Below are 22,768 nucleotides of genomic sequence, written 5' to 3' on the forward strand. Positions count from 1 at the left end.
TAAACCTGTATTACTGTGATGTTGAAAGGTCTGCCTTGGATTCGTATTGAAATCATTTAATCATTTTTGAGATTGTATACCAGTACAGCTTTTCCCACTCTTTTTGTTGACTATGAGGGCTACTCCATTTCTTCTACAGGATTCTTGCCCACAATAGTAGATATGATAATCATCCGAATTGAGTTCGCCAATTCCTATCCATTTTAGTTCACTGACGTCCAGGATGTTAATGTTTATTTTTGCCAACCATTTCATTAGCTCTGGAGCGCCTTGTCCTTGTCCTCCACTCTTCCTCAATAGCATGTTGGACACCTTCCGACCTGAGGGGCTCATCTTCTAGCATCATATCTTTTAGCCTTTTGTTTCTGTCCATAGAGTTTTCTTGGCAAAGATACTGGAGTGGCTTGCCAGTTCCTGCTCCAGGTGGATCGCGTTTAGTCAGAACTCTCCACTATGTCCTGTCCGTCTTGGGTGTCCCTGCACGGCATAGCCCATAACTTCTCTGAATTATTCAAGCCCCTTCACCACGACAAGGCAGCAATCCTTGAAGGGGTATTTTGGATTATTGCCACTGTTGTCAACCACCCAGAATGACCATTTGGTCAGGTGGCTGGTATAGAAATTGAACATACACACTATATATCTCATTTTACTGGAAGCATGGAATTGGATGGCCTGCGGGTTGCATGGCGCCACCAAAGCCATTCTTACAGCTCTTAGAGGCTCGATAAACAAAAAGTTTACTGGTTTGTTTAGCCGCTCATGAGAATAGGGAGACAGGGATAAAGGGTCTGTGCACACTAGCATGCTGCTTGCTCGTGGTAGAATATGGTTCTCCAAATTTCTGGCTTAACATTTCCTGTGAATACCCTCTGCATACGCTGCAAATCATATTTCTTTAAAACTCTGGTAATTTAAAATGTAGAAATATTAGGCTGACATTTAAATGTTTAATGCTAGATTAATAAAGCCAACTGAAATTTTAAAATGTACACTGCTTCAAAGCCCATATATATCTTATAGTCAGTAATTTATTCCCTTCCACTCGGTAATGGACTGTCAATAGATACCAATTCCAGCATAGTAGGTTGTCAAGAGGATAATACAACCTTTTTGCTGTGTGAAGCTCAGAAAGGGAATAAATTTCATCCCTAGTCTTGCTTGCAGTGTGTTGCTGTTTCCCAGTGAGAGAAGTGAGCATTTAATGCTCTGTCTATAACTAGTATATCTAAAAACCTTTCATCCCTGAAGGGCAGGAGAATCAGTTCTATCTCCTTTCAGGACTGGAATTCAAAATTCACTTACAGAGCTGTAATTAGCAATTTTGGCACCTGGGGCAAGCAGCACAAATGCCCCCCCATCTTTATAAATTGTAATGTGAAGATAATACAATAAGTAATTACAGCACTGAATACTTGCTAGCATCACAGGGGATCAGCATCACTGCCAGAATTACTCCCGTGCAAAAATCAAAATATATATTAATAAGCTAATTTTCTGTACTGTCCACACCAGAAATCTTGTTGTTGGGTAGACCTGCCTTCCAATGGAGATGTGTGGTCTACCTGCAATCCAGGTAGACTATCCATCCATCTGGACGGTATGTCCTCTCCCTCCTCTCCCTTAGTCTGATGCAAAGGCATGCCTACCAAGCTGCATGGTATTCTGACCACCTTTCCTTTCTTCTCGTGGCACTGTGCTCTACCAGCAGTACAACTGGCAGAAAACTGGGTCTGCCTTGGAGGTCAGCTGTAATAGCATTCTGGAGTAAAGCCTTGCTTGCCCCACCTTAGTTATGTTCCTGTTCACTTGCTCTCTACAAGCTGGTGTATATCATGGGTTTTTTATTGAAATTTGCTACCTGTTTAAAGGGGTCTTGAAATTAGGATGGCTTCTGAGAAGAATACTCATCAATTACTGGACAATCACATAATCAAAGAGGAAATCATCACTCAAAATAAATAAATAAATAAATAATTAAATTAAAAAAAACCCACCACACACACACACAGAGAGAGAGAGAGAGAGAGAGAGAACAAGAGGACACAATTAACTGTAGTTAACATGAGGAGCCAGTCTAGTCTAGAACATCAGACTAGTGCATAGGAGACCTAGGTTCCAATCCCTGCTCAGCCATAGAAATTAATTGTGGTGCGGCAATGATAAGCCACGCCTTGAATATTTAATGTACAGTACCTTGAAAATCCTATTGATGTTGCCATAAATTGTGAAATGACTTAATGACACATAGAATCCACAGTTAGGATGGGGGGGGGGGAGAAACACAAACAACTCTCCATAGCTGTGACAAAATGACTTGTTAGTCTGCCCAATCTGCTGTTCAGGTCCAACTGATGGGCAGCTTCAAGGCTTCTGTTCTCCCTTCGTAGGGGTCTTTATCTTTGAACTACACATGGACTGGGTTGCAATTCAAATACAGGATTATTACTGTAAAGTAGGACACATACCCACCCTAATCATTATGAAGGAAGGGAATATGTTTCCATGTTTTTTATTGATATGTATGTTGGGGATAAAACTCTGAAAAACTATCTTTAACTTTTCAGAAATGCAGTTCTTTGAAGAGCAAATTTAATTTGTCCTTTCTGTTGTTATATAGCCGGGGTCTCCAAACTATGGCCCGCAGGCCATATCTGGCCCACCTTGCTATTTTATCCGCCCCATTCCCTTCACTCCATACGTGTGCGGTGTGTGTGTGTGTGTGTGTGTGTGTGTGTGTGTGTGCGTGTGCGTGTGCGTGTGCGGGGGTGGGCAGGCTGGTGTCTGTGCGGGGGGTCGGGTCGGAGGGATGCGTGCATGCAGGGGTGTAGCCACACATATGTGCACATTCCTGTTCCTTCCGCCTTCAGAAATGTTGAAAATATCCGGTGTGCCCCTCATGGTCAAAAGTTTGGAAACCCCTGGTATATATAAAATATTTATTATCTATTTAAATTTGCTTCAAAACTTAATTATTTAAAAAGTTGCATTATACCCAAGTCCTTAATTTAACAGAAAGCTCAGTCTTATATAACAGAATCGCATAGCATACAATAATAATGTACCCACCCACTAACTTCTAAGAGAATGCATATTATAGTTTCAGTCTGTCTTGTCATGGTGACCTATTTTTTCATGAGGCATTAATTTATGAGAAATTATGTCATCTGTGCCCACAGTTCCTAGTGAAGCAGGAATAGCTAGGCTTTTTGAAACGCTTCCTATAATTAAAATGTTTCCTCCATTGATTAATTGAGTAATAAACTGTTTTGTTGCAAATTGTCTCTTTTTTCTTGGTTGCTGTTTGGATGTAGGAGAATGCTTATGTTGTTTTAGTCTGCAGTGAAGGAATAGTTCTTTTTCTCAGAACTGAAATTAGCTAGACCACAGCTTTATTGCCATTTAATACACAGTGATCACACCTTAGAATTAATGGGGAGGGTGGGTTGTATTATTATTTTGTTGCTTATTGAGGTAAATCGCAGTAGGGTAGGGCCATTGAATCAATGGGGATTTGTTTGGTCAGTTCCTCTATAAGTTCCGTTGATTCAAATAGAAGCTTTTCCTTCTGGAAGTGCAAATAGTAAGACCTTAATGTAATAAGGTTAGATATAATTTACAGTGGTGTCTTGATTTACAAACTTAATCCATATTGGAATGGTGTTCTTAAATCAATACGTTCTTAAGTCAAAGCAGCATTTCCCATAGGAATGCATTGAAACCCGATTAATCCGTTCCGGCTGTTTTTTGTTCTTATGTCAAGGCACAGTTTGTAAGTGGAAGCATTTGTTTCCATAGGAACTAATGCAAAACCTGTTAATCTGTTCTCTACCACTAGGGGGAGAATTTTTCTTTTTTAACCTAAGATGACGTAGGTTTAAAAAAAAGGGCAGGAAAGGAGGGAGACAGAGAGAGAGAAGACAATGAGGGAGGGAGAGAGTTTGGAGTCTAAAACATGCTAAACCAACACATTTTAAACTCACACATTGTACACCCACACATTTTAAACCAAGCCAGCACAGACCCTTGCAAAAACTTTTCTGATTTGCAAGGGAAGCAGGCAGGAACCATTGCAAAAGCACAGAAAACAAACGGAGCAGATTGGAAATGCAGAGTACAAAGCAAAAAAGCAAGGGAAACATGCATGAAGCATTGCAAAAACAAACGGAGCAGATCAGAAATGCAAAGAGAACAAAACAAAAAGCATGCAAAACACATCAAAAATGGGAGAACCCCCCCAAAAAACACAACTAAACCCCCCAAGACCCATTGGAAATGGGGGGGAAGCAAAAAACAAACAACCAAACAAATTCCCCAAGACCCATCAGAAATGGGAAAAAACACTCCAAAAAGGAACCAACCCCCCCCATCGGAAATGGGGGGGAACCAAAAAACAAACACCACTCCAGACCCATCACAGCATGGAAACATAACTCCCCCAGCTGAAAATCATGCTGCAAAAATACCCAGAACAGTTTTTTAAAAGTGTAAAACAGCACCTTATCTTAACAAGCAGCCTCCTCGGATCGCACACTCTCTAGCTGTCCAGGTGAAAGAGCTACAAAGAAGCAGCCTCTTTCACCACCTACAGTTAGCAATTTGAAATTCCCTCCCTTTTCCCCAGCCTTTTTTCTGTTTGTAAGTCAAAGCTCTGTTCGTAAGTCAAAGCAAAATTTTGTGAACGGAGCAGTTCGTAATGCAAAACGTTCATAGGTCAAGGCGTTGGTAAGTCAAGGCACCACAGTATTAGTATTGAGTTAAAGGAAAACAATAATGTTGGGTAAATTTAGCTGTTGTTTAAATCAGTGGTTCTTAACCCTTTTGAAAGAAACGCCCCCTTGAGCCATTGAGGAAGTTATCATCGCCCCCCTCCCCACGGTGATATCTTTCTTATTTATTTATTTATTTATTTATTTATTTATTTATTTATTTATTTATTTATTTATTTATTTATTTATTTATTTATTTATTTATTTATTTATTTATTTATTTATTTATTTATTTATTACACTTAAATCTAATGACCCCTGAAAACAAAATTCAATTCCAAGAAAATGAAATCCCCCCAAAAAGTAACATTTAATGATTTAGTTGCAAGCGAATTTTAAGACGCAAAAAGAAATATAAAAAGGGCATAAAAACAAACCACAATGCAGGAACTAAAAATTTCAAGACGAAAACTCTGAAACTAAATTAATATTGGAGGAAAATATATATTCATGCACACTGTAAAAAGGCTGCAGCCATCTTAACAGGTTTGGCTTGCTCCAGCGCCCTCCTACCGCCCCCCTTCTGCTCCAGCGCCCCCATGCCACCCCTTTTCGTTCTACCGCCCCCCTGAAAAATGAAATCGCCCCCTGGGGAGCATTATCGGCCACGTTAAGAACCACTGGTTTAAATCATATACCTATCAACCTCAGCTTCGGAATGAATAGAGAAGGACTAATGAATATAAAGAATTTGTGTTCTTTGTCAACCATAGAAAATGTCTACAGTTATTTAGTAAATATGTGGAGCAGACAGTGGCATGGCTGCCCCTGTCAGTGAACTTTTGCCCTCCTACCGAGGGCCCAAAAGCTGTCTATCAGATACAGTAGAAACCTTGGTGACTCTGGAGCCTGAACCATCAGTGGGGGGAGTCTCAAAGGATGTTGGGGCTCATAATGAGTTCCTGTCCCTGTTACTTGCTCTGGAAACTCTGGGGACAGGTTGGTGACCACTGGGGGAAAGAAAACCCTGAGTATATCTGTGGCAGATGGGGAATATAAAAGGGGCCTTCCCATGAGGTAGGAAAAAGACCCACCAGCAGAGAGAACCTGCAAGGAGCAGGCTTGCCTAGGGTTGCCCGACGTCTGGCAAAAGGAGGACATGTTCCGTTCCAGGAAAATCGCTGTTAAGCGAAAACGTCGTAAAGCGAAAATAAAAAGCCCATTGAAACGCATTGAAAACCGTTCAATGCATTCCAATGGGCTAAAAAACTCACCGTCCTGCGAAGATCCTCCATACGGCGGCCATTTTTGGTCCCTGTATAGCAAGGAATCCATTCCTAAACACAGTGGGGAGCCATTTTAATTACCCGGTGGCCATTTTGAAACCGCCGATCAGCTGTTAAAAAAACATCGTTTTGCAAAGAATCGGTTCCTGAAGCAGGGAACCGATCATCGCAAAGCGAAAAAACCCTATTTAGACCATCGTTTTGCGATCGCAAAAGCAATCGCAAAAACGTTGTTGTGAAGCGGATTCATTGTAATGCGGGGTGATCGTAAAGCGGGGCATGACTGTATCAGTGTGGAAATATGGTTTGTGAAAATTTTATGCATGATCATAGAATATCAAAAGGTTCTTCAGAAGCTGCCAATAAATTTTTTTTGATCACGCTATTTCTTAGGAAGAAGAAACCATATCCCTAAAAAGTAGGAGATATTTTGACTATTTACAGTAAACAAAACTGGCCTTAAACTGTGGAGTCAACAACCTAAAATGTCGGAACCAAACTGACTGCACCCCAAACTACAGAGGTTATTTGAAAGGCCAAGGTAAAGATGGTGTCAGAAAGACCGCAGAATACGCTGAGGTGGCATGGCTTCCTGCTCTATTATTTCTGACTGTGAGTGAGTGTTGAGCAAGGGAAATAGCAGGTAGACTAGCAGTCCTATTAACTGGTAAAATTATTGAAGGCCAGGAGCAGAATCCTCTTTGTTGTTTCCACTTATTCTCTTGCATGAGTTATTAGAGTGTTTTGCAGCTTATTCACTGCAACACATTAATTGCTCCTTCATGCAAGTGGAAGCAGCATTGCTTTGAGCCAGGCAGTCTTCACTTGTCCTATGGCTGGTAAATAAATGTATAGATCTAGCTGTTTTTATGTAAGACCTGCTGCTTTGACTGCTGTATGTTTGTAAAATTTTGTGCAGATAAGAAAACTTTTCACAGTAGTTCAGTAAATACCACTTTGGTGAGTCAAGGAATATTTTTCACATTTGCATGTTTGTGAAGTTTACTGGATTTGACTGAATTCTGAACTTGAATTCTGAATTCAAGCTTGATTAGCATGGCCAGAAAAAATGTTAGAAGTCTAGTAGCACTGTTGGAAAGTATTATTTGTTCTTAAGTCATTTGTGTCACTTCAGGATTCAGGGTAGAACAATCTTTATTAAATGCAGAAAGGCTGATCCACGTTTCTCATACTGACTCAAGAAATACACTTCTGTAAGATTCTTCTGTGGTACTGAACATGCTCAGGTTTAGCTAATTACTAATGTTTAATAAGGATAGACTTAGTAAGTTTTCTTTTTCCTTTATAGGATGCCCGTCAGAGATTCCGATCTGTCCTGGTCGAAGCTACAATAAAACTTGATGAACTAGTAAAGAAGATTGGGAAAGCTGTAGAAGACTCAAAACCTTACTGGGAAGCACGGAGGGTTGCCAGACAGGTAACAGCTTCACTGAATGGGAATTTGGATGGGTGCAACTCTGGCTACAGAATGCACACTGAAGCACAGAATTGGTATTTATTGTGTCTGATATGTAGATGTTTGATCGATGCTGGGATTGATGTTTCAGTTATGTGTTTCTCATGGAATTGATGCTGCAGTTTTATTCCTTTCCTATGTGAAGTGCTTGTAAGTGCCACCCACGTTAGATGTAAGCTAGCAAACGGCTTGTTCTTTTTCCTTCTCCAGTCCCTATTAATAATGATTCTTCAGAAGATTTCAACAACCTACTCATGTTCTCTTCCCCAGCAGTTGTAACTGCATCACAACCAGTTCTTGTCTTTGAAACTTATATTTTTATTTTTAGAAATAGGATATTAGAAGCTAAGCTCTTAAATAGATAAAATCAGTTTATTGTAATATGAAGATCTGTTGACATTGCTTACTCTTGAGAAATTGACAACTGATAGAAAACTGAGATACAGAAACACTTATTATCTCTCAATCTTTAAAAACAAAAAATCAAACCAGTAAAAAACAAAACATTTTTATGAATTGAAAAAGAAAAATTTGTGGCAATGCTTACCTGACTCTTCAAAGGTTGGATGTGATCTAATTATGAGTACCCTGTTTCCCCGAAAATAAGACCTAACCTGAAAATAGGCCCTAGTATGATTTTTCAGGTTGCTCATAATATAAATCCTACCCCCAAAGTAAGAACTAATTAAGTGAAACTCCGCCATCCACCATTGTGCAGCAATCAGAAGATGACAGGACTGTATTTGAATAAATGTAGATTGTTGTACATGAAGAAAATAAAACATCCCCTGAAAAGAAGCCCTAATGTGTTTTTTGGAGCAAAAATTAATATAAGACCCTGTCTTATTTTTGGGGAAACACGGTAGATTTCATTAAATTGTGGAATACTGTTTTACGGTTTTACCGTCTTCATAATACTGTCAAAATGACTTTCTTTTCTTACCCTAATCAAGTTCAGGTGATCCAGCATAGTTTCATGAACTGAAAGCAATATGGTTAGTCTCAGTGGTGTAGGGGGGAATTTTCAGTGTTGTTCCTGGTAATGAAATACCCTCCCCCATCCATTTCTCCTACAGAAGCTGATTAGATTATGTGTTGAATCTATACTCAGTACTGGTGATGGGATAGAATCCATCACCATGCCTGAAGGCAACAAGTAGTATAGCAGAGGAAGGACTACACAGCTTTGTCTTTTAAGAAAGAGAAACATCAGGGAGGTTCAGGAAGAACAGCCAAGGGACTGCTCCTGTTTCTGCCCCTGAGCATCTGGTCCCTGAGATGGCTGTCTCACTCTGCCTGATAGAAGGACTGCCTGCAATTTTACCCTGTCTTGTGCTAGGTTTTCTTTTCATTCTGCTAGAAATCTAGTATTTCATTTTGTGCTTTTTATTTCCTTCCCTCCTGTTGGTTTTACATTTGTTTTAATCTGCAAGTGTTTTCAATATAAATTTTACATTGTTCTATTGTATTTCTAATGTTATGTCTTTCAGCTTTAATTTGTAAAATGCCCAGAGAGCTTTACCTATTTAGTGGCATAAATATGTAGAATGTAAATAAACAACCTTCAGTGGTGTGACTACATCCAATTATCCTGTTTTAAAAAGCAGGAAAAACATTTCCATCCTTGACTCTTCTAGTTTTATCCCATTTGGAGCTCAATTCTCATGGCCACATTTGGGGCTTCTTTTCAACGTGTCATCCCTTTCCTTAAGAGTTGGGTAGAAGCAGTTGAATGGCTGTGTTGACTATTCCACTCCGAAATTATGATTGACCCAGACTAGACATTTTCTGTGCTCTTTATTAAATGTGAAATTTCATAGATTATGTCATCTTTCATTTGTAGCCTTCACATGTTTTCTGACTAGTTCATCCATCCTTTTATCAGAGAAAATTCCTCAAGGGAGTGAAAGATGAAGTAGCTGCACAATGTCTTTTGATTAGCAATGGTGAAATCTATTTGTCTGAAAGCAGCTGTAGCCTCAGTTATTTGTTGTGGGAAGGTAAACCAGACTTTTGGTGTACTTTTGTAAGGCTACTGCATCATTCTGTATACCGTGTTTCTTGCTCCATAAGACACACTTTTTCTTCCAAAAAAAGTGGGAGCAAAAGTGTGTGCGTCTTATGGAGCAAATACTGTAAAAATTCCCCTCTAGTGATCAGTCTAATAATTACACCTTTTTTACAATGCTGATCTGGAAGGACGCTGCCTCAAGCTCCTGGGACTAGGCAAAATGGTTTTGGCTTAACAGACTCCCCCCCAGAGCCCATGCTGCTGTCATAGGTGGCTGGGCTCTGTACTCATTAGTAGCACTGGTCCTACAGGGCATCTGTAGCAGCCCTGTAGGACTAGAGCCACTTACGGATCACGTGACCAGCAGAGAGAGAGAGAGAGAGAGGGAGAGACGTGGAGGAAGGCTCGTCCAGGTACCGTAAATAACATCATGCAGAGAAATTCCTGACTAGATTGCTGACTGATGACATTAAGGGGCATATGAGGCATTGTTGGGGAAAAGAAGGATTTGTTTCAGTTGCTCGCTGAGTGAAAGGCTTTTAGTTCTTTTAAGATTTGTCATACTGTTCAAAGCAACCCACTCTAATGGTATCCTAAACCTGGTTTTTTGATACTTTACACCGATGTATTGTGCCTTGGGATGTCTACTTCACTCCCCTAATGGTGAACATAATTCAAAATGTATTATATAAAGTAATAGACCTCCTCATGTGGGACCACTCTGCCTATAGAGATACCATACAACTTGTCCAAAGCCAATTACTTAGTCATTCTCATTCTCACTGTTGCAAAGTTGCTTTCCCTCGACTTTATATCTCAAAAAGCTTCATTTCTTGGTTGGTGGCTTTTTTAAAATTTCTTTTAATGCTCAGAAACATGCAGTGCTGGCAGCAAAAGCCCAGCATCCTCAGTAGGGCTTTCCAGTCTGCCTTATACTTCCTTACAACCAAGATCCATCCATTTGAGTCAGCAGTAGACTTTCAGTTATCTTCTTGCAGCCCATTTGCCCAATTCCTGGCTGGATTGCTGACTGGTGACATTAAGGGGCACATATGGATGACACTATCAATTAAGGGGCACAATATGGATGACGATATCAATTTAGGGGCACAATATAGATGACTATTTGGTTCAGAATATTTTTTTTCCTGTTTTCTTCCTCTAAAAATTAGCTGTGTCTTATGGTGAGGTGAGTCTTATGGAGCGAAAAATACAGGACTTTCCAGTTGGACTGACAAAACTAAATTGGCACAGACTGAATGTGTCCCCTTCAAATCAACTTGTTAGTGACCTATAAATCATTGTTGATGTTTCTTTCTAGTCCTAGTTTAAAGCCTCAGACTCTAGAGATTCGTTAGGCTTGCTACCAAACAAAACATAACTTTTCAGTTATTCTCTTAGTACCTTCATGTTTGTAATGCATTTTGGGAATCAGGTTTCTGCATACTCTGCATGTTACCAAAAAGAAAGAAAAAAAAAGGAAAAGAAAGGAATCTTTAAACACCTAATTAGAGTGGAATTCTGATTTTTTCCAAGGTAAAAAGTCTGGCCCCTTTAGTTTATCTCCTTGTTTTTTTGTCAGTTTATTGCTGTTTTCAGATATTCTGTCACTCTGCTGAGAAGTGTGGGGAGCACGTTTGCACATGCTGAGCTACATCCAGCCACCAATAAGGACTAAAAACTGAATATACATGGGACTTTCCCCCTTTGTGGCAGGAACCTTGAGGAAATGGAGCTGATTGCATAAAGAGGTCCCTACAGCATTTACTTTAAAACTCATGTAACAATTAAAACTCTCATGTTTTAAAACTCACCCTGGACTAGCTTAATTGATCAGTTGATACATCAGAACGCTCTTCAGTTTCATTAAACTTTACCTTTTGTGGAATTACTGTCCAACTAGGCATATCATTTTGTGCAGCCTTGCAAAATGCTTGTTGGCAAGAGCTGGGAAGAAGATGAGCTTGGTAAGCAAAAATCCTATCAGTGAAAGTGGGACAGAGTTGTATTCCATTTTTGGCTGGCTGTCTGCCAAGGAGTTGGTAAAAAGCAAAAAAGCTGGCACAGTTTGAGTCGAATAACTGGCAGACCTTTCTTGGTCCAGCGTTGTGTTTTTAACTGTTTATAACCCAAGGAATTAACTTTGTGGGTATTTTAAAAATCTGTTTAATCTACCCCAGTCCTCCAATTTATCTCCTTCCTTACAGTTTTGAAATAGACAATCTGGAAAATAAAATACTGTATGTTTCAATATATAGTGGGGAATAGGAGCCATTAAAATCTTTTAGGAGCTAGTGTAGCATAATAGGTTAAGTACAGTGGTGCCTCGCAAGACGGGCACTCCGTTTAATGACTAACCTGCATTACAATGAGGTTTTTGCGATCGCAAAAGTGATCGCGAAACGACGTTTTGAATGGGGTAATTTTGCTGCGTGATAATCGGTTCCCTGTTTCAGGAACCGATTTTTGCTTCCCGACGATCAAAACAGCTGATCGTTGGGTTTTCAAAATGGCTGCCGGGTGCTCAAAATGGCTCCCCGCTGTGTTTAGGAGCCATTTTTCACTGCACAGGCACCCGAAAATGGCCGCCCCATGGAGGATCTTCGCTGGACAGTGAGTTCTTAGCCGACTGGAACACATTAACCAGGTTTTAATGCGTTTCAATGGCTTTTTTATTTTTGCTTTACGATGTATTCATTCTACAGCGATTTCGTTGGAACGAATTAACGTTATAATGCGAGGCACCACTGTATCTGAATGATGAATTGGGAAGTCTCTGCTTAATTTTTTTATTGTCTTTTATAGCTGTAACATGGCATAAAGCAAGTTATTTTCTATCAGCTGTAGTCCCCTCCTGCCCTACACATTGCACTACTGGGTTTAACAGTGTTGACTTCCCATGCACAATAGTTGTTAAGGTAGAGCTTGTAACCCCCTCAGAAGTCCTTGAACTGTAGATTGTGTCATTTTTCACCATTGGTTATTCTAAGTTTGATGGGAAATGTACTCTGGGAGCATCTGTCTCCCTCTCTCTCTGTGACACATTCTTTCATGGTGTTATAAGAATTACAATTAGACAGTGATTGTGAAGTACTTTTACTACAGGAATGCACTATACAATTGGTAAGCAAGCATGGAGGCCAGGAACATCAGTGAGAGGAAGAGAGGTCTTAATGCTAGTGCATTTTTACATGGAATCTGTGTTTTGTTAGATACACCAGCCATGCCAGATGCTGCTTTGTTCATGGGTGCATATTGGTGGACAGCCAGGATGGAGACCTGGAAGTGAAGTAGGGCAGTTGGGAGTGGAGGAGGATGAGAATGAATGGGGTGGGAACACCTATGAGGATGCGGGTATGCTTCTCTGATCTAAAATGGCCCAGCCCGAGCTGGCACAAGCTTCTTTGAGAGAGAGCTTTGCTCCTTGAACCGGTACCACAAATATCATACTCCTACCAGCAGCCAGTTCTGCCTTTAGCAGCAACAGTGCCCAAAACAAGGCATGATGTAAGTATGAAGTTTGAGAACAAGGAGGCATGCCTTTTTAAAAAAAAACACCCCCACCCCCACCACCTAGATAGTGCAGAGCTCTCCATTGTACTAAAACGACAGCTGTTTATCTGACTCAGGTTTTCTGTATGGGACAAATTTTCCGTTTTTATATTCGCAGCTTCTCACACTGCTGCATTGTTTCTTCTTCATCACTAAGGGCCTGTCTCTACCATTCTTCCCAGGCTGGGAGAATGCTGGTCTTATTGACACTGCTGCTGCTAGCGTAGGCAGTGATGTAGAGTACACTGAAAGCTTTAAGTACTTCTGTCCTGGCCCTTATGCTCCCATAACCCCTCAATGATTTATTACTCCCTCTGGCCTGAACTACATAGCGACCTTTCTCCTTAATTTCAGTCATGAAATGTCATTAAACCTTGGGTGCTTCCGTTTCTCCACTTTTTGGGGATGCCGAAGAAGTATGACATTCAAGATGTCTTGTTGCTTGCTTCAACAGACGTAGCAAGTTAGACCTTTCTCTTCATTTTGAAATCAGGTTCTCTTGGGAGCATGTTTGGATAGCGTGTGTAAACGCAGCTCAAGCTCAGCGTTGAATTCCAGGAAGAATGGAAATGTGAGCTGATAAAAAAACTGCTGAAGGGAGTGAAATGGCTTCCTGCTCCTAAAAACTGGAATTTTCTAAGCAGATGAATGGTGTTGATTTTCTACAGCAGGATGTTGGCTTGGTTTGAGAAAGGAAATCATTCACACCAGGCATTTGAGTTATTTGTAAAGTAATTACTGTACACCCATTTATATTCTGCTCTCTGAACTGAATGTGATGTTTTCTGTTTTGCTTTAATCTAGTATGTAGGATTTAATAGATTTAGAGTCTTACTGTCTCAGCTGCTTGCTGCTCTTAATCAAAATAATAGGACTGTTGCTTTCACTTGGCTTTTTAGATATGACCAAAGTTTTGCATGTGTTAAGTGGCAGATGTAGATTTTTCCAGATAGTTCCTGAACAAATCTACAAATTCCAGTTTCTCTGGATTTCTTTCTCCTTACTGCAAGTTCATTTTGGCCTACATTCACATGAGTTCGTGAATACAGCAAAATTCATTAAAAAGTTTAGCACATTTTAGTGCAAATTTCTGTTACTATATGCTTTTGGTCACAGGCTTTTCTAGCATGCACACTTGTTACAAATGTTCTTCTCTAATATGTTATTCTTGTGTCCACCCTTCTGGACTTTACACATAGTAGTTCCCATTTTTTCTATTTCAAACTGCATTGTCATTTCAAAAAGTGTATTTCAGGCTGCAAATGTGTTACAATTTTCCAAATCTGTTGACATCCTGTGAGCATTCAGACTTGACAAATTTCATTTACATCCCTACCTAGAAGTAAGATCCACAGACCTAAATCCAGCATAATACTATTAGAGTGAAATCCTTCTTAAGTGCAATTGGTCTAGATCACATGCTTTAGCTAGCAGTTGTGCAACCGGATGCACATCTGGATACACAGCTGCTTATGCAACCACCTGCCCAAGTATATTGAATATCACCCTTGAGTTAACTACTTTTGAAATTCCTTTGTTTCATGATCTTTTGGACTCAATTTGTCACATTTGATTTAGAATATATTACAGTGGTGCCTCACTTAGCGACGTTAATCCGTGCAGCAAAAATCGCTGCTAAGTGATTTTGTCGCTAAGTGATTTTAAAAAGCCCTTCGATGCGTTCCTATGGGCTCCAAAACTAACCTTATGCGAAAATTCTCCATTGCGGTGGCCATTTTCGGTGCCTCTAAAGCGAGGCAACACAGCGGGTGGTCATTTTGGAACCGCCGATCAGCTGGCCGAAAATGGGGGCTTTGCGATGAACGCTTCCCCGCGATCATCGCAAAGCCTCCGCCGATCAGCTTGCCAAAAATTGGGGCTTTGCGATGATCGCTTCCCTGCGATCATCGCAAAGCGAATTTTCCCCATAGGGGCCATCGCAAAGTGATTGCTTTTGCGATCACAAAAACAGCGTCACAAAGCGATTTCTTCGCTATGCGGAGCGATCGCTATGCGAGGCACCACTGTACTGATTTAGTTACCTGAGTGTTTATTGAATGTTGGGACATTCCAAAAGTAAGAAATGTTTCAGAGCTGCTTAAGAGAGAATGGGCATTTGAAATTGGAGGGCATTTTGCCCTTTCCCCCCTTGTTACCCCTCTTCCCATCTGTACCTCAACCACTATTCCTATGAAAAATTAATAAAAACTTGTAGATGAAAGTGGAGGGCATTTGGCAAATAGGCACTCAATAATAAACAGGTTGGCTTGAATGGCAGCTGTAGGTCTTAATTCTTTTTATGTGGCTTTTCATTTTGCAGTCATTTGGCCAAATACAATTATAGATCCCAAGAAAAACAGTATTTGGTTCCCTTAAAAATAAAAAGTTAATAAAACATGCATGCACGCACACACACGCGCGCGCACACACACAAACATTAACACAACTTTCGATGTATATCTAGGAATCCCACTGACACTGCTATGCTCATTCCCAATTTTATGGTGCAAGGCAAATGTGTGCATATTTGTGTACATTTCTCCCCGAAATATACAGACTTCCTGGATATGGTCTTGCTAGTTTATGCTCATTGGTACACATTTTTGCACAAAACATGCTTGCATAGATTTTTAGATATGTAGATATTCTTTTGTGTGCATTTTTTTTCCAGCAAAACACATTGCAAGTGTACGGGTTTCTGAGGCAGGATGCATTCTGTCTTCTTGCCAGTCTCAGAAGGTGGCAGGAATCTAATATTAGGGAAATAGGAGCCCAACACTTTTCCATCCTCGCTCTGACTGAGTTCTGCTTTTGAGATCAAACTGCTTTCCTTGGAAGTCTGTTTTCCATTTTTCTTGATGGGATCTTGAGATGTGAATGTGTACATAAGATACCTAGGGTATGTTTTTATATTTTGACAACGGTCTCAGTGGATTAATGTCTGTTAAGTCAACTAACATGCATGTGCTCCTGTTTTCTACACTGTATGTAAAGATCATTTTAGACAATATTAATGTCTTTTGGACACGACTAAACGACAATGTCTTTTGAGTGTGGAAGTATCTAAAAACCTATTACCAGCTGAGGGAATTACATTGGTAAAGTGTACCATGCAACTAATATGTGTTGTAGTCACCAATGAAACTTAAAACGAACATTTGTTCTTTGTTTCCATCCGTAAGCAGATAGCCTCTGCCTCCTGTCAGTTGTGATAAGTTTTCTGTACGTAACCTGTGAACTGCTGTTTGTGGGAAAGTTTGTCTTAGGCCAGACCTGGGCAAAGTGCGGCCTGAGGGCCACATACAGCCGTGAGCCGCTCCTGTCCGGCCCGCTGGTTATTGCTCCAGTCCGGTGTTCAAGCACTTGTTCAAGGCCAAGACAGACTGGATTTCTCTCATTGAACAAGTTGAACATCAAAACCATTTATAGCTTTTTGTCTAAAGTTGATCAGTTGCTTATCTTTTATTTTTAAGTAAAGTTGGTTCGGCCCCCGAACACAGTTCAGATTTTTCATGTGGCCCCCTGTAGAAATTAATTGCCCACCCCAGCTCTCCTTGGGATTTTTAAAAATCTATGCTGAATGTGATATTTTTGCCATTATGGAACAAATTAGGGTTTGAATTCTGTTCTGATATTTTTTAACATGTGTTTTTAAAAAAAGCGTTCATGTATTATGGAACTGATCAAAATTTTGAAAATCTTGTGCTGAATTTCCTTAAATCATAGTGTATCTTGGTTGCGGTCATATACTGTTTATCTGTTCACATTCCCCCACAGAACACTCAGAGCTTAGAAATTACTTTTGGAAATAGCTAGTTACATTTCAGTGTCTCAAAAGTAGATAGCTGTTATTAAAGTTACATTTTAAAGTAATAGTTTTCTTTTCCATTATTCAAAAACAATTACAATACTGCATTTAATTCCTTAAGCAAAAGAACATTAGAATATGGGAAGCTGTTGGCCTATGATACAAAATACATCTAAATAGGGAAGACTCCCCCCTTCCCCGTAACTTTATAATTGCTAAACAACAGCACTGGAAAAGAAGTTAAGTTATCCCAATGACATTAGAGGCATAATGTAAATATCTTATACCTCTGTTAGTGCAAAACAAGGTTAATTAACCCTGTGGAGTCCCTCAGGTTCTCTTTTGTCTCTTGTGTTATTTAACATCTACATGAAACCACTGGGAGAGATCATCTGGAGTCTTGGGGATTTGGTGTCACCAGTATGCGGATGACACCAATTCTACCTCTCCTTGCCACCTCAATCTGAGAAAAATCTTGACTGGCTCTAGATCAGTGTTTGGTATCAGTAATGGACTGGATGAAGGTGAATAAATTGAAACTTAATCCAGACAAGACAGAGGTGCTCCTGGTCAGTCGAAAGGCAGATCAAGGAATAGGGATGCGGCTGGTACTAGATGGGATTACACTCCAGTTGAAAAAAAAACAGGCACACAGTTTGGGGGTGCTCCTGGATTTATCCCTGAACCTGGATGCTCAGGTCTCGACAGTGGCCCGGGAGTGCATTTGCACAACTAAAACTAGTGCACCAACTACGTCTGTTTCTGGAGAGATGTGATCTGGCCATGCCCTAGTTATTTCCCAGCTGGATTACTGTAATGTGCTCTATGTAGGGCTGCCGATGAAAAGTATGAGTAAACTTCAAACGGGTCCAAAATGCAGCAGCCAGATTCCTGACTGAGGCTGCCTACAGGGATCGTACAGCTCCCCTGTTACAGCAGTTCCACTGGCTGCTGATCAGTTTCTGGGCACAATTTAAAGTGCGAGTTTTAACCTATAAAGACCTAAATGGCCTGAGTCCAAGCTATCTCAAAGACTGTATCTGCCATTATGAGCCGGCGTAGGTATTAAGAGGCCTTTCCCTCCCATGGGAGGCCAGACTGGCCCTATCTTTGCTATCTTTCCACAAGCCTCTTCAGGCAAGTCTCCCCTCAGTAACCAGCCACCTGTATGTGATTTTTAGATAGCTTGTTATGCATTACTGCTTTGACCGGATTTTTATTACTGCTTGTGTTTTTCATTTTTGTGTTTTCCATTTCTCAGAGTGATTCTTTTATTTAAAATGTTGCATACCTATTGATCTTTGCCTTAATGTTGCCTATTAATGATGTAAGATGGCTCATCATAGTTCATAATTTTATATACTGTCTTTTAATGATGTTATTCACCATTGTATACTTATTGTTTCCAAATGTAAAATTTGTCTTTCATTGTTGTCAGTCACCTTGGGTCCTTTTCAAGGAAAAATGTGGGATATGAATAAATGAATGAATGAAAATGGGTTATGTAGTTACATCCAAGCTCTGGGTATACATTAGATCAATTCAGATGAATGAATTGTATGTCTAGCCCAGTGATGGCGAACCTATGGCACATGGGTCACAGCTGGCACACAGAGCCCTCTCTGTGGGCACACAAGCCATAAGTCGTCATTGAGAAATACTTACCCAGTCTCTGATCCCGGATTTTGGCACTCCCCTCTGCTGGTGCAGTGGTCCAGCGGAGGGTTGCAGCAGCAGCCACTACCGGTCTAACCCGATGCAGATTTCTGTGCTGGGCTGAGTCCTTCAAGCTCCAGCAGAGTGTAGCATAAATCCCTTTGAACAAGTCTGACCTAAAAAGAACACTTTTGCACTTACTTGTTACTTGGCAAGTACAGATTCCTTAGAACTCACAAAAGCTCAGTGAGATATGACTCTGTGTAGTAGCAATCTTGCGGCCTTTCCACCTCCTGATTTAGGCTTACCGTTTGCTGTTCAAGAGACCAGTCCTCAACAAGTTTAAGATTACGTTTTTTATTAGAAAAATAGTTTCATAGAAAATCAGTTTGTTGCTTAAGCATATTCAAAGATCATATTCAAAGATTATATTCATATTCAAAGATTATTGCAGTTAGTAAAATAACTATTTCCCAGCTAAAATAAAAACACCTAAAAGTCTGGGTGGCTTTGGAGGGTAAGTCCCCCTCTTTCCTTTCTTCTGATAACTACATTCTTAGCAATAGCAGTCCAAATCCATCATCAGACTTAAACCCTCATTTTCCATAAAAGAAAAAGATAAAAAGAGCTATTTCATATTACACATTCTCCATTTTCTACTTTCCTAAACTTCTCCCTTCTTCATGGTCCAGCTAGATGTCAACCAGTTAGATTTTAGGGGCTGTAACACCTTTCTCCACCCCATTTTCCCATGAGACAGTCCAGGTGTTGTTCTCCAATTAGCCTGGAATGTTGAGACTTCCATGGCCGCCTCCTTATCTCGTTCAAGTTTGTAACTCATTGCAGGAAAACATTCTCACAGCTTCTTCAGAAAAACACATTCCAAAGTCCTTCAAATCATCTTTACAAAGAACCATTCCGACTCCATGTTACATTTCTCTTGACTGCATACAGTATTCCATTCACATTACATGCTTTAAACCACATAACTCCTGATTGTGACAAGCAGATGGTGTTTACTATGTAAAGTGGCTTATTGCACCATGTTGATGTATCTTTCATGACAGATTTTCTACCATAGGCATGGAGTTGCGGATTTGTGAATTCAGCTTTACTACTCTGAATACTGCCTTCTTATTGTTGTTTAGATTTTGGTGCAGCTTTGTGGAAAACTAAAGACCATGTATAATAATAATAATAATAATAATAATAATAATAATAATAATAATAATAATAATAATAATAATAATAATAATAATAATAATAATAATAATAATAATAATAATAATATTTTTATTTTTATTATTTTTATTTTTATTATTATTATTATTATTATTATTATTATTATTATTATTATTATTATTATTATTATTATTATTATTATTATTATTATTATTATTATTATTATCTTTTCCAATCTTTTTTAGAGTACCCAGAAAGGGTTTACCACTCTCTTCTTCTGGGGGTAATCTGGGACTATAACTTGCCACAGCTTATGCAGGCTGGCTTTTCTCCTGAGATGCACAGTGGTGAATCAACTCAGTGGCAACCTCAGCCACATACTTAATTCACTGGGCTATCCAGAATGTTTAAAGAATGTACATAGTTTCCTCAAAAAGTATTATTTTGTGTGTAGGGAATAGGAGATCTGATAATTTAACAGCAGTTACTAAATACTTACATTAGCCTTTGAATTAGGGAAATACCAGTAATAGCATGAAAGGAACTCTCTGTAAAGGTTTAGTATTGATCTTAGCAACCAACATCTTATTGGTTAGTTACATTAGCATGAATGCAGTGGCGCAAATTGCAGCGTTGACTTTTTACTAGTTGCTATATGTGTTTCTCGCTGTGAACCAGTTGCATGAGTTGGGGCATGGGTATAAGTGACAAGTTGCTAATTAGCAATAATTGGCAGTGCAATGTATGCCATTGCACTTACACTAGCATAAACTGAGCAGTAGGATTCTGCTCAATTGATTATTTATTCTTTACTTGTATATATTGTACTGCTTTTTTGCCATTCGGTTTAGCGTACGGCATATGGTTTTTCTCCTAACTACTACTGTATAGCTTTACAACAACACTGTGGGGCAGGGCAGGCTGTTAACTGGTCAGAGTCGTCAGTGAGCTTCTGTTCAGTGGGAACTTGCACTTAGATCTTTCAAGTCCTGGCTTAGTACTTTAGCTACTATACTGCATTGGTTGTGTAGTACAGGTTTAGCAGAAGGTAAATGGTGATATACTAGCAGATACCTTTATGATTTCAAGTAGTATTTCAGCAGGCATTTCCAGTTCCCAGGAGTTTAATGATAGCAAGAACAAAAAACAAAAGCAAAACAAAACAAACAACTCTTGACCCCTCTGAAATTAAGCTGCCAAAATCCAGATATTTAGGGATGGGGGAAATAAAAGTAGATCCTGTGTGAGAAAGAAATTGTGTACAAGCTTCAGTTCTGATAAGGAAAACAAGTTCCTGAACTGGGTGTGTAAGCAAATGTACCTTTTTCTTCAGTTCTAGGCCTGCTTTACAGAGCCACTGTTTTATGCCTGGTTTCTCTTTGTGGTTTTTCTGAGTACTAAAATAGAATCCACAAATAAGTCTGACCACTGTTGCTCCCTAGTGGGAGTGTAATATTAATTTATATTTGCATTCAGATCCAGTGAAGTAATAGTCTACTACCACTCTAAGAATGGGACTTATTAAATGCATTGTCTTTGTGGGTTGTTGGCAATGATCTTTATGTAGTTGAATAATGGCAGTTCTCTTTGTGAAAGTGAATTCTTTCAAGAAGAGTGTTTTAGGTCACATTTGTTATTTAGGGAGATGGCGACTGGAGAAGGACACATCCTGATCAGATCCCTCAAAATGGGCAAAATGTTTTTCAGATGCCAATTGTGCAGAGTAAAAGGAGTATTGATTTCCAGATCTTCAGAACACTGTGGCTGTAGATATTTTAAAAATGGCATAGATAACTCTGTACCAAAGCACATACCACTGAAACATATTTCATTTGTTATCTAACAGATTTCTATTAGAAGCTTGAACTTAATGCTGTGCCCGTCATCTGTGCCCCACTCTGTGTTTGATAAAGGTCAGATGGTATTGTTGAAGGTTGGGTGCTGTGGCATTCTAAACTCATGGAAAAATAACATTCCCTTAAGGTGTTTCATCAACAGGAAAATGCTATCATAAGCTAAGGCATCAGGACTTTGTATGTATGGATGTGTAATATTTATGCTGCAGGGAAAAATAGTTCATTCTGAGCATACTGGAAGTTCAAGCAGACAGTCTCAAATGGCTTAACATATCAAAGCACTTAGGGAAGGCAACTTTAAATGGTTGTGTCTTATAAGATTTTTTAAAGGGTAACTCACAGAGAAGTGAAAATGTTTTAAGTACTCACATGGCAGACACGGGCTCTTACGTCTGCAAATAAACAGTGCAGCAGTTTAATATTATAGATAGGCTAATAGGGCTTCTTTTCAATAGTAGATTTGCCATAACAGAAAATATTATTAATTCATTTATTAGGGTTTGTATTCCAAGAATATAGATTACAACTACTGGTAGTAGAATGGGAGTTTGCAATGGTGAGATAGAGGAAAAGGGGGTGAGAGCTATGAACTGGACCCATTAGCCAACTGGGTGAACTTGCAAAGGCTACCATTTCTTGGCTGTATCACCTCTTTTTTAAAAGCAGGAAATGCCATTTTATTGTTTCTTTCAGCCCACTATAGCCTTATTAATGAATGTGTATAGTGGTGGGAGTATGAGATGGATGAATTAGCTTTGTGTGTCTGGAAGAATGTTCCTAGGTTCTCCCTTGCATTGTCAGGAGATCTGGCCTCTGGGCATATGCACATGCATTCAAGTGCTTGCATGCAGCTTTCATGCATTCATGTGTCAGTGTGTGTGCTCTTGCCATAGTATTTGGAGGCTGGGGTGGGGTAGGGAGAAAGGATGTGATCCAGTTCTCTTCAGTACATTGGTTCTACCCCTTTTCTGAGAGCCCAGAAGGACATATATCTCACTGTTCGAGTCATTTAAGAAATATTTTTAATGTTGTATTTATATCAGTTGCAAATAGACTTTGAAAATGGAGTCTTAATATTTAGAATCAGTGTGTAAATGGTAGAACAACTGATAATTGAGGAGATTGGTCAGGGTTAGTGGTGGGGTAGCTGGTAGTAGGAGATTGTGATGCTGGTGATGGGGTTGTGATCAACAAGAGGTGGAACAGTCATATTGTATGCAGGTTTGGATGC

The 22,768-nt window shown here is 39.6% G+C and overlaps 1 protein-coding gene across 5 annotated transcripts in view; it reads left to right on the forward strand.

The window, feature by feature from the left end:
• Nucleotides 1-22,768, forward strand: part of SH3BP5 (SH3 domain binding protein 5) — a 65,071-nt gene that overhangs the window by 18,943 nt on the left and 23,360 nt on the right. For 3 of the 5 annotated variants that reach the window (XM_073003485.2, XM_073003484.2, XM_073003486.2), the window contains one exon: nucleotides 7,305-7,433. In XM_073003485.2, the coding sequence (XP_072859586.1) occupies nucleotides 7,305-7,433 (129 nt within the window). Of the gene's footprint in view, nucleotides 1-6,388; nucleotides 6,608-7,304; nucleotides 7,434-22,768 lie in introns of those variants that run through there. The other 2 variants (XM_073003487.2, XM_073003488.2) reach the window with 2 other exon arrangements.

This window comes from Pogona vitticeps, chromosome 6, assembly GCF_051106095.1.
Source record: "Pogona vitticeps strain Pit_001003342236 chromosome 6, PviZW2.1, whole genome shotgun sequence".
NCBI lineage: Eukaryota > Metazoa > Chordata > Lepidosauria > Squamata > Agamidae > Pogona > Pogona vitticeps.